The sequence below is a fragment of the Bos javanicus genome, chromosome 2 (genome assembly GCF_032452875.1).
Source record: "Bos javanicus breed banteng chromosome 2, ARS-OSU_banteng_1.0, whole genome shotgun sequence".
Classification (NCBI taxonomy): Eukaryota; Metazoa; Chordata; class Mammalia; order Artiodactyla; family Bovidae; genus Bos; species Bos javanicus.
In genome coordinates, this window is record NC_083869.1 from 27,580,188 (window position 1) to 27,593,226 (window position 13,039).

Here is a 13,039-nt window from a genome sequence, read left to right on the forward strand (position 1 = left end):
AACCCCCAATACAAATTAATCCAACAAGAACAACATCTAGCTCTCTTCATTTTAAGCATTTATTACATATAGAAGCAGCTGAAATGGTTACAGTTTAAGGAACAACAATTTTCAAGCAAACATTCCATTGAGAAACTCTCTTACTGCCTTCTACAGAGCCACTGAGAACTAGGGAATGAAAACTACTATCGTTCCATTTGGTTCCACTTGGTCTGTGTAGGGACAGAATGAAGCAGAGCTGTGTCAAAGTGTCTCCTGTTCTGATGACAGATGGCCAGGCTTACTGAACGAGAGCTTTTAAAAGAGACCACATCCTGCAGATCTAAGGAAAAGGGCAAAAAAGCGCTCCTGGCTCTCACCATCTCTCCTTGCTCACCATCATCAACAGAACCTGACATGAATTCCAAACCTTGACCTCAGTTAGCAACTCAATATTCCCATGAAGCCCAGCTCTCCCAGGTCAGCTGAAATTCCATCCAAAGTTATTTCCTCTTCCGAAGTAGTAAAGTTGGAAGTATAAAAGCTCTATAGCCATTTTTTCTCTCTACAGCTCTACAGCCAATTCTTTCCATTTCCCCCCAGATAAGTAAACTTAAAAACTGGAACAGTAGGGTTCCAAAATAAACACTTTCCACCACATTTATTTACCCCAGTTGAGAATGTCTTCATACTTAGCGTACAAAGTGAAGTTCATGCTTTTAAATCTATTCGGATGGCTGCTGGGCCATGTAGTCTTATTAAGTGAAAAATAAGTGCAGTTGCTAAAGGATAAGAGAACAAGCAAAAAGAATATTTCCTCTAGGAAACTATGATACTGGGAAACAACCATTATTTATAATAGAATTTGCCACAGGCAGACAATATCTTACCACTCAGACTCAAAAAATATATATAATTTTCATACAAATATTTACATGAGAATTTACAAGTAAGGAATGTCACTTGGCACAATGCCCCACTTTGAAAATAAAAATGTGCTAAATAAAGATAACACTGATACCACTTTAAAGGATAACACCATAAAATATTTTTAAAAAATAAGTTTCCATCTTCTGCCAACTCACTATTGTATGACTGTGAGACTTGAAGTTAAGCAGCCTAACTTGTTAGTGCTATTAAGCATTGAAATAATGAACAAAAAGACTATGACAGCCTCAAAGAATTGTTTTCATAGGTAACGGTGCCTTGTTTTATGCAGAATAGCAAAGCACAGTCTAGGAAAGGAATGGAATTTTCCACTGGCAGTTGGTGTCACCTTGTTGGTAACTTTGCAAGACACTAAATTCTAATTTCTACTGGCAAAGGCTATGGTAATAATACTCAATGCCACAACTGACCTTTTTAAGTTGTGTGATGTGGTAACTCTAACTTCTTTTCAAGCCTCAGATGAATTTTATAAGTTCCTAAAGCCTATGGGTCGCAGATAACCAACTAGAGTGGTCTGAGGGCTTAGCAATATCTATCACTGGAAAAACAAATTATTTTCGAAACTATTTTCTACATATGCCTAAAAGTTATTTACTACAAAGAATAAATCACCAATATTTTTATAAATCAAAGAAAATGCACAAATAACTCTTAGCAAGTCTTACGACTGTTTAAAATACTACTTCTGTCACAACAGAAAGCATGAGATGTACACTTACAATTACATGAGAATTATATAAAATAATTTGACAGATCCTACCTTTTTCAGGAACCGGATTCCATAGGTAAATATATAAAGGCCATATGAAAATTTCCACCTGTGGAAAGTTTAAAAAGCATTCTATGATACTCAGTTTAAATATTTCATAGCATATTCTGAAATACATGAGTGAAAAAATTCCATTAAATGAACCCCCCCCACACACACCTTTGTCCCAACCAGGGATTAAACACAACTAGTGACTTCAGTGCAGGCTAAACATGTACACTTACCATGACTGGCATACAGGAAATATTTTAAATATTAATAATTATATTTGTAACAATTATTCTTTTGTTCAGTTATTATGTTTGCCTATTCACTCATCTTTTCTTCTTCCAGCATGTGAATTTCCTCTAGTTCATGGCTCATGAATGGATAGATTTGAACAATATGAAGGTATATAAGATAGTTTGGAATTCTTTGCCTGATACAGAGATTAAGTAAATGACTTACCTGATGTTCATTTTTAAAAGAAAAAACTTTAGTATTTTTAAAGTAGGTAACACTTTTCCCCTTCATCTTTTAACAAATTTTTATTGGCATCTTTCTGGATATCACTAAAGGAACCTATTTGGAATCCAAACCATCCATCTGATGTACAACTGTTAAGCGTCTGCCTGCAGTGCGCGAGACCCAGGTTTGATCCCTGGGTTGGGAAGATCCCCTGGAGAAGGAATTGGCAACCCACTCCAGTACTCTTGCCTGGAAAATTCCATGGACTGAGGAGCCTGGGGTCCATGGGGTCGCAAAGAGTTGGACAGGACTGAGCGACTTCACTTTCACTTTCACTTATACTATCCCAAACTCTGTCCAGCTGTTAGATGGTCACTTTTTTTAATGGGGAAAATCTTTAAGTTCTCTTTCAATGTTAGATGAATTGAACGTTTACCTCTTTTAAAGACTTTACATAAATACCAAGACTTTATATAACTTATATACATAGTGTGTGTGCATATATATAATATATTGTTACTGCAAAAAACCTCAACCTGGTAGTCAATTCCCAATCTCATTTTTTAATTTTTCTGAGTATAAATAGTTGTGCCTTTAAAAACTGGTTGATGTCACAGAACAGAATTCCTGAGATCATGCTGCTCATGGTATCTTGGGTTACAAGTTGTAAATGAACACAAAGGAGAAAGTGACTAGTTAACTTTGCAACAAGGAAATTTGCTTTCCGTGTTTCCAAGCCATGTAAAAATTTCAAATAAGAATTTTTTCTTTGAGTCTGATTTATTTTTAGTTGAAGTATAGTTGACTTACAATGTCATGTCAATTTCAGGTGTACAGCACAGTGATACATTAGTTATACATTATATATACACACTGTTTTTGTTGTTTACTAGCTAAATCATGTCCGACTCTTTTGCGACTGCCATGGACTGTAGACCACAATTATATATATGGTCTCAGTTCAGTTCAGTCACTCAGTTGTGTCCAACTCTTTGTGACCCCATGAATCACAGCACAGCAGACCTCCCTGTCCATCACCAACTCCTGGAGTTCACCCAAACTCATGTACATCGAGTCTGTGATGCTATCCAGCCATCTCATCCTCTGTCGTCCCCTTCTCCTCCTGCCCCCAATCCCTCCCAGCATCAGGGTCTTTTCCAATGAGTCAACTCTTTGCATGAGGTGGCCAAAATATTGGAGTTTCAGCCTCAGCATCAGTCCTTCCAATGAACACCCAGGACTGATCTCCTTTAGAATGGACTGGTTGGATCTCCTTGCAGTCCAAGGGACTCTCAAGAGTCTTCTCCAACACCACAGTTCAAAAGCATCAATTCTTCAGCGCTCAGCTTTCTTCACAGTCCCAACTCTCACATACATACATGACCACTGGAAAAACCATAGCCTCGACTAGATGGACCTTTTTTGGCAAAGTAATGTCTCTGCTTTTGAACATGCTATCTAGATTGGTCATAACTTTCCTTCCAAGGAGTAAGTGTCTTTTAATTTCATGGCTGCAATCACCATCTGCAGTGATTTTGGAGCCTAAAAATAAAGTTTGACACTGTTTCCACTGTTTCCCCATCTATTTCCCATGAAGTGATGGGACCAGATGCCATGATCTTTGTTTTCTGAATGTTGAGCTTTAAGCCAACTTTTTCACTCTCCTCTTTCACTTTCATCTAGAGGCTTTTTAGTTGTTCTTCACCTTCTGCCATAAGGGTGGTGTCATCTGCATATCTGAGGTTATTGATATTTCTCCCGGCAATCTTGATTCCAGCTTGTGCTTCTTCCAGTCCAGCGTTTCTCATGATGTACTAGGCATATAAGATAAATAAGCAGGGTGACAATATACAGCCTTGACATACTCCTTTTCCTATTTAGAACCAGTCTGTTGTTCCATGTCCAGTTCTAACTGTTGCTTCCTGTCCTGCATATAGGTTTCTGAAGAGGCAGGTCAGGTGGTCTGGTATTCCATCTCTTTCAGAATTTTCCACAATTTATTGTGATCCACACAGTCAAAGGCTTTGGCATAGTCAATAAAGCAGAAATAGATGTTTTTCTGGAACTCTCTTGCTTTTTCCATGATCCAGTGGATGTTGGAAATTTGATCTCTGGTTCCTTTGCCTTTTCTAAAACCAGCTTGAACATCAGGAAGTTCACGGTACACGTATTGCTGAAGCCTGGCTTGGAGAATTTTGAGCATTACTTTGCTAGTGTGTGAGATGAGTGCAATTGTGCAGTAGTTTGAGCATTCTTTGGCCTTGCCTTTCTTTGGGATTGGATTGAAAACTGACCTTTTCCAGTCCTGTGGCCACTGCTGAGTTTTCCAATTTTGCTGGCATATTGAGTGCAGCACTTTCACAGCATCATCTTCCAGGATTTGAAATAGCTCAACTGGAATTCCATCACCTCCACTAGCTTTGTTTGTAGTGATGCTTTCTAAGGCCCACTTGATATATGGTCTACAGTATAGTATATATATGGTCTACAGTATGGTATATATATATATATTTTTTTTTTTTCAGATTAATTTCCCTTACAGGGTATTACAACATATTGAGTAGATTTCTCTGTGCTATACAGTAGGTCTTTGTTGTTTATCTATCTTATATATAGTAGTGTGTATATGTTAATTCCATTCTAATTTATGCCTTTCCCCTTCCCTTCTGATAAACCATAACAAGTAAGATTTTTTGTAAAGGTTATTTAAGGAGATAATTCAGGTTACAAAGCTCTTTTGAGGTAAGAAGAAAAGAACAATAGTAGGGAGCTCAGAGAGCTGAGTAAGACTCAATGGTAGAAACAAATGTCCCTGAGTTTCATTCCTGGACTGACTGACTCTTCAAACATCCGGGAATTCAAGTCAGAAGTAACCTTTAGAGAAGAGTTTTGAACTTTAGGATTGAAAATCACCAACTAAAAATCCATAAAACCTGAATTCAGACAGGAACAAAAAGCAATGGTTCTAAAACTTCTTACAAAAGCCCTCTTCTAAGCAAAGTCAGTTTACTTACTGCAGTGTCAAAGCCAAGGCCTTAATTTTAACCCCATCTCCATTATCAATTTTTTTGGTGGCTGCGGGTGAGAGTATCTGTGTGTTTCTTTCTGTTAGGATGTATAAATTCTAAATCAGAAGTGAAGACCAGGTATGGGTCTAAGGGTGTGTATCTCATGCAGTTATACAGAGTATGATGCTAGGTTTAATGTTTTGCTGTTACTATCTTGAAATTCTTAATAATTGTTGAACAAGGAGCTCCATATTTTATTGTTCATTGGTTCCTAGAATTATATAGCTGGTTCTGGTCAAGATTCATAGATTCTCTTAACTTTGGGCAAACCTACTGATATCTCTTGACCTCAATTCCATCTCTATAATGGGAGAGTGGTTTATATTATACTGTTTTTGATATTTACACTGTTTTGATATATTGATGTCCTAAGAATTTGATGGAAAGAGTAATTTCCACTTCTCTCTAGTTCCTCTGACTCATGGTTGTATTAAAGCAGCCTAATTCACGCATTTGCAAGTCACTTTTTGGTCTCTGAAGACAAGTGAATTCACAACTCTTAGACTAAATGATTTATAACAACTGTTTCAGCTCTAGAACACTTGTTGTTCAGTCATCAAGTCCTGCCCAACTCTTTGTGACCCAATGGGCTGCAGCATGCCAAGCTTTCCTGTCCCTCACCATCCCCTGGAGTTTGCCCAAGTTCATGTCCTTCGCATCAGTGATGTCATTCTATCATCTCCTCCTCTGTTGCCCTCTTCTCCTTTGCCCTCTTCACCTCCCCTTCACTGCCTTGTCATGTCAAAGGGACTTGCATAACTCAATGAAGCTATGAGCCATGCCATGCAGGGCACCCAAGATGGATGAATCATAGTGGAGAGTTCTGACAAAACATGATCCGCTGGAGGAAGGAACAGCAAACCCCCAGTATACTTGCCGTGAGAACCCCATTAACTGTATAAGATACGTAGATCAGGCAGTTTTTACAGATAACAACAAAACTTTATGAAAGTCATTGGAACTCCTATAATCATTCATGTAACTACATTTTCTTTCATAAAATGACCCAGCTTTCATAAGACATAGGTTGTATTATAGGAACATGAATGCCTCCATCATTTGAATAACAATTTGTGATGAATATCTATAAGGCAGAGTTTATTTCCACCAAATATCTACAGAAGCAATATTTTCAAGGATTTTTCCATATTCAGGAAATCCTTTGTTTTATTTTTGTAGTTTCATGTAGGTTACAGTTTTAAATGGTGCCTAACTACCAGCCATTGACACAACCCCTCTCAGCCTCCCACTAAAATATCTATTAAAAAGAAAGGTAAATAAAGGTGCATGCAACCACAAAAAAGAAAAAATGACCTTGTACCTATTACAAGAATCAGAGAATTTACAGAAGAAAAAAAAAGAATAAGAATAAAATTAGAAATAAAAATGTAATTAGAGGCAACAAGAAACAAGCTATTGGTCTTAAAGGAAGTAGGAAAATCTGAGTATATCTTCCTGTCTCCACTTTCTGCCATCTTGTACAGAAATGCAAAAATCTGCATCCATCAGAAACCTAGACAGCCCTCTGTCATGAATGAAACTTTTGAGGTAGGAAGAGAATCCCCCCACCTTGTCAATTCATGACTGATCAAAAGATGAGTAAGAAAAAAGGAAGCATTTAGCACCCTGGGAGTTCCAGTTACACAGAAGGTGACTTAGAGGCAAAATGATTCATGGTGGTATTGCATTCTGGAGGTTCGAGTTCTTACAACCCATTTAACTGACAGAGAACAAGATATAGAGATAGCTGCTCTATGTGAAATTCTTCTGGTTCACTGAAAGTAGACCAAGGCCTATAGTCATCAACTTGCTACAAGGTCAGAGATCTAAAAGAGGACTTTTACTAGCAAAAAAGAGAACAGAGAGTGGGGTAAAAGTCAATCTATACATCTTCTCTGTGAGCAGGTCTAGATGAATATTTCCAAATTCGGGAATGAAAAAAATCTAAATGTCAATACAGGTCTACTAGGAAGTATTGAATAAATACGGAAAGAAAAGAGCATGCTAAGGATCCAAAGAAAGAACCATCTCCTAAAGTTAACTCCCTGGAGGAATCAGATGTCATTTTTAGAAAAGCATTTGGTGTTGTTAGATATGTCTCCTAAAACCAGAAGAAGAAAGCCACAAATTAGTAAAAGACTACTGGGTAAGATAAAAAGAGATTATAAGTGAAACAGAAAAGCAATATAAGGATTCTAAAAATGAAGTGAAGGAATATTATTCACATGAGGGGGAAGGGAAGAAAAAATATACACATATCTTGCTAAAAATCATTGATGTAGAAGATAACGCATCTCCATAGGGCTGGAGAAAAAACCAATGGATGGAAGAAGACCTAAGATCCAGAGAATCAGAAAAATCAAGTCTAATTATAGCTGCTTCTGAGAAAACTCAACTGAAGGATTTAAACAGAAGGAATAGCCAAAGATACAACTGAAAAAAAAAAACTGACTGAAAAGAATAAGGTCAACATTGTATTCTGAACAATATCAATTCAAAGCCACATCCTGACAAATTTTGAATCCTTGGGTTAAAAAAAAAATCCTTCAATATCCATGCGCAAAAACAAAAAAAGTCAACATACAAATCAATTGAAAATATGTCACCATCAAAGGAACAAATATCCAGCAGTCTTAACTTCTCCTTTGCATCACTAAATTTATAGAAAAGACAGAACATTCCATCAAAGAAAGCTACTGCCAGCCAAACTGCTTTCATTTGTTAAAAAAAAAAAATACATAAAACATTCTCAGATAATCAAAAGCTCTGAAAATACATTACTCTTTAACCATTACTAAACAAATTACTTTGGTCACTTCCAACCCACGGAGATACAAAAGTTAAGAATTCAAAAAGTATGATTTTAAAATAAAAGCAGTATTGTTAACAACATAAATAATTGCTGTAAATTTCATTGGGGAAATTTGGGCAAATAATGCCCAATAAACTGGAAAATTCTGAAAGAGATGGGAATACCAGACCACCTGACCTGCCTCTTGAGAAACCTGTATGCAGGTCAGGAAGCAACAGTTAGAACTGGACATGGAACAAATAGAAAAAGGAGTATGTCAAGGCTGTATATTGTCACCCTGCTTATTTAACTTATATGAAGAGTACATAATGAGAAACGCTGGGCTGGAGGAAGCATAAGCTGGAATCAAGATCGCTGGGAGAAATATCAATAATCTCAGATATGCAGATGACACCACCCTTATGGCAGAAAGTGAAGAACAACTAAAGAGCCTCTTGATGAAAGTGAAAGTGGAGAGTGAAAAAGTTGGCTTAAAGCTCAACATTCAGAAAACTAAGATCATGGCATCCGGTCCCATCACTTCATGGGAAATAGATGGGGAAACAGTGGAAACAATGGCTGACTATTTTTCTGGGCTCCAAAATCACTGCAGATGGTGATTGCAGCCATGAAATTAAAAGATGCTTGCTCCTTGGAAGGAAAGTTATGACCAGCCTAGACAGCATATTAAAAAGCAGAGACATTACTTTGCCAACAAAGGTCTGTCTAGTCAAGGCTATGGTTTTTCCAGTAGTCATGTATGGATGTGAGAGTTGGACTATATAGAAAGCTGAGAGCCAAAGAATTGATGCTTTTGAACTGTGGTGTTGGAGAAGACTCTTAAGAGTCCCTTGGACTGCAAGGAGATCCAATCAGTCCATCCTAAAGGAGATCAGTCCTGGAGGGACTGATGTTGAAGCTGAAACTCCAATACTTTGGCCACCTGATGTGAAGAGCTGACTCATTTGAAGACCCTGATGCTGGGAAAGATTGAGAGCAGGAGGAGAAGGGGACGACAGAGGATGAGATGGTTGGATGGCATCACTGACACAGTGGACATGGGTTTGGGTGAACTCTGAGAGTTGGTGATGGACAGGGAGGCCTGGCGTGCTGCGGTTCATGGGGTCACAAACAGTCGGATACGACTGAGTGACTGAATTGAACTGAACTGAATGCCCAATAAATGCTACTGTTCTTAAGGGGCAATTTAGTACAAAATATTTAAAAACAATAATCAAAGGATGAATTCTCAGATTATATTACTGGAAGAAGGGACTGGAGAAGGGAAGCATTAAATTTATTCTTAAAGAGAAATTTCAAGAGACTGTGGTCATGGTAAGAGAAATATAGTTAAAAGAATGTTTCTTTAAAAACTTAGAGGATGTCTGGTTAAAGATGGCAATGTTTTGGGTGCATTGAATTGGGTGACGGGTGATGGGTCTGATGGGTGCATGAATCTTCCTATGTGCCTTTATGAATGCAGCACTAAACAGGCAGAAGAGGAATTTTGTTAAGGAAAGCATAAACTCAAAAGGACACAGACAACAGGGTTGAGGATAACCACCTCACTGTGGAGCCTGTCGTCAGAACCAGGGGCTGGCTGGATCCTAAGCTGTGGTTTGGAGGATGCTCAGAATCACCAGAGAATCCCAGAAAGATTCCAGATGAGAAAGCAACTCTGCAAGGGAGGAACCTCTATTGGACCGAGAGGCCTCAGGATTAGCTTGCCCAATTCCAGACTGTTGCTAAGTGGCCAAACCAGGACACAAACCTAGTGCAACGCTGACTCGAAAGCCTCCTCTCAAATTCCACAGAATTAGCATGCATTTCTCTGCCTAGATGTGTTCCACACTACACGTGTTCGGACATGGAAACCTTTTATAGCCATCAAGCCTGAAAATGAGAATGGAAAGCTAGTAAAAACTACCACCCACAGAATCTGTTTTATTGTCCTTACACAATAAGGCTGAAAGGGTTCTTTGTCAAAATAAGACTAATAAAATGTGCCATAAAAGCAGAGAATCAGAGTGTTGAGGTCTTGCGTTTTATTGCCAGGTGTCACTCACATGGCACAGGGGTCCTAAGTGATAGAGGAGGCAGATGCAGGGAGAGACATCCAGAAGCAGCTCCCTGAGCTCAACTCAGCACATCAACCCCAGAAAGGAGGACAGCCCGTGGGGCCAGTTTCTTTACAACATTTCTGGAGTACTTGCTCTGGGCTAACGGCTGTTCTGAGCCCTTTACAAGCAGAAAGTCGTTCAGTGAAAACTATTCCACACAACAAAGTAGGTACTATTAACATCATCCCTAATTTTCCTTCAAATGAGGAAACAAGCCCAGAGAGGTTCACTGACTTCTCAAAGGTCACACAGCCAGTAAGGGAGAACACCAGCACTGCAAACCAGGCGCATGATTTCAACATCCCAGCTCTTAACTATTAGGCTCTGCTGCCTCTTCTTGACGTTACACACCTGAAAACTGAAGACAATGCATTCGGCTGAAATGGTATTTCCAACCAAGGGGCCATTCATAGACACCACATGATGAGAACAGTCTCTGTCCTGATGACTAGAAACTGGCTGCTTGCAAAACTGGAAGTAGGGAAGGGCTGCACTGGGGATTCTTCTCAATACCAGGGCACTTAGACAATACTAAGCTTGTTCACTAAAGTCACCAGTAATATCACAGGAGCCTTCTCCGTCTTAGCCACTCATCTTGTCTATGTACTGCAACACCATCCCTCCTTTGAGATTTATGTCAAATCTAGCTATTCCATGAAGCCACCTTTTCTGAGCACTGCAACAATGAAAGCATTATAATTCTCTAATGGTGTGTTTCTTACCTCCTTATCTCATCTTTGATTACAGCCACAAACCTCTGACTTGCTTGTGAGCTCCAAGTAGGTATGACTGAATATTATTTATTTTTGTGTTTCTGACAGCAGTGTTTGGCGAGAAATAGTTCCTAAATTGACATCTGAATTTTTATTAATGGTATCAGCACTCCCTTTAACTTCTCTACTTATAGGTTTATTTTAACCAAAATAGTCTTTAATCAAATAATTTTACCAACTATTTCCAGAAACTGTGCAAAATATGAGTAAGAAAGGGGAAAGACATGCCAAATGCTTGTAATGCAGTTTTTTTACATGACCAATATAGCAGAAATTTGGAATTAAAGAAGGTCGACTCTGGAATGGTCTAAATAATAATTTAAAAATACTGTTACTGAATGCAAAACTAGGATGCCTTCTTAGAACACATATTAGCATGTAGTTCCTTTGATTCTGACTGAATTTATCAATTTGAGATATTTCACATTTTCACTGTTCCATCATTTAAGGTTAAAAAAAACACATTGCTTACCAAATATATGAATAAAAGTGAAGTAGGGCTTACATCTTTTTTAAATGAAATTTAATATAAACTTCATATATCTTGCAAATTATTACAAATGAAGTGAAACTACTATTGTTGTTCGATTGCTAAGTCATGTCTGCCTCTTTGTGATCCCAAGGACTGCAGCACACCAGGCTCCTTTGTCCTCCACTATCGCTCAGTTTGCTCAAATTCATGTCCATTGAGTTGGTGGTGCTATCTAACCATCTCATCCTCTGCTACCCACTTCTTCTTTTGCTTTCAATCCTTCCCAGTATTAGGGTCTTTTCCAATGAGTCAGTTCTTTGCATCAGGTGACCAAAGTATTAGAGCTTCAGTTTCAGTATCAGTCCTTCCAATGAATATTCAGGATGGATTTCCTTTAGGATTGGCTGGTTTGATCTGCTTGCAGTCCAAGGGACTCTCAAGAGTCTTCTCCAGCACCACAGTTCCAACGCATCAGTTCTTGAGCACAGCCTTCTTTATGGACCAACTCTCATATCCATACATGACTACTGGAAAAACCATAGCTTTGACTATATGGACCTTTGCCAGCACAGAGATGTCTCTGCTTTTTAATATGCTATTTAGGTTTGTCGTAGGTTTTCTTTCCAAGGAGCAAGTGTCTTTTAATTTCATGGCTGCAGTCACTATCCTCAGTGATTTTGGAGCCCAAGAAAAGAAAATCTATCACTGCTTCAACTTCTTCATAGTGAAACTATGGAGTTTGATAAATGAAAAAATATTCTGAAATTAATTAGTAAAGACTTTGTATACTGATACAGTTGTCCATTGGTATCCATGGGGAATTGATACCAAATAACAGTGTCAAATATCAAAATCCAAGGATGCTAAAGCCCCTTATATAAAATGGTATAGTGTTTGCCTACAAACTATACACATTCTCCTGTACACTTTGAATCATTTCTAGAATACCTAATACAATGTAAATATTATATAAATAGCTACTAGTATGTGGCAAATTCAAATTTTGCATTTTGAAACTTTCTGGACTTATTTTTCCCAAATATTTTCAATCCCTGGTTGGTTGAAATTTGTGGAAATGGAACCCACAGACACAGAAAGCCAACTGTACTTTACATAAATCTATCTTTTCACCTCCCAAGGATCAAACCTGGGTCTCCCGCGTTGCAGGCAGACTCTTTATTGTCTGAGCCACCAGGAAGCCCCACAAAGAAGATTAAATTTCTGTTTTTCTACTGAAAACCTCAAAGCTTATGACTTTCATAAGGAACGAACAAAGCTACAGTTATAAACATGGTATACTCATATTTCATCATTTCTCCAGTCAAGTACATCAGGACTTAAAAACACCCTTCTAAAGGGTTTCTGTGTATCAGATACATTCACTTCCACAATGTTTTGAAGTGAAGTTAACTGTGGCTTCAAACTTAACAGCCATCTTAGTCATCATCTTTGTGATGATACTGTTCATGAAGTGAACAGTACTTCTATTTACTAGGCGTTCTTTGAGGATCAACTAAGTATTTTCATAAGTTAGCAGTAGCTGCATTCCTTGAGCACACACTTAAAGCCTGACCATCATACACTTTTGTATGTACTAACTTATTCTCATCTTATGAGAACCCTGTGGGGTAGACGCTACTATCATTCCGATCCTACAGACATGGAGACATAA

General features: G+C 38.2%; 1 protein-coding gene across 3 annotated transcripts in view; it reads right to left on the reverse strand.

The window, feature by feature from the left end:
- Positions 1–13,039, reverse strand: part of CERS6 (ceramide synthase 6) — a 356,538-nt gene that overhangs the window by 148,210 nt on the left and 195,289 nt on the right. For all 3 annotated transcript variants that reach the window (XM_061436080.1, XM_061436093.1, XM_061436090.1), the window contains exon 4: positions 1,688–1,745. In XM_061436080.1, the coding sequence (XP_061292064.1) occupies positions 1,688–1,745 (58 nt within the window). The remainder of the gene's footprint in view (positions 1–1,687; positions 1,746–13,039) is intronic.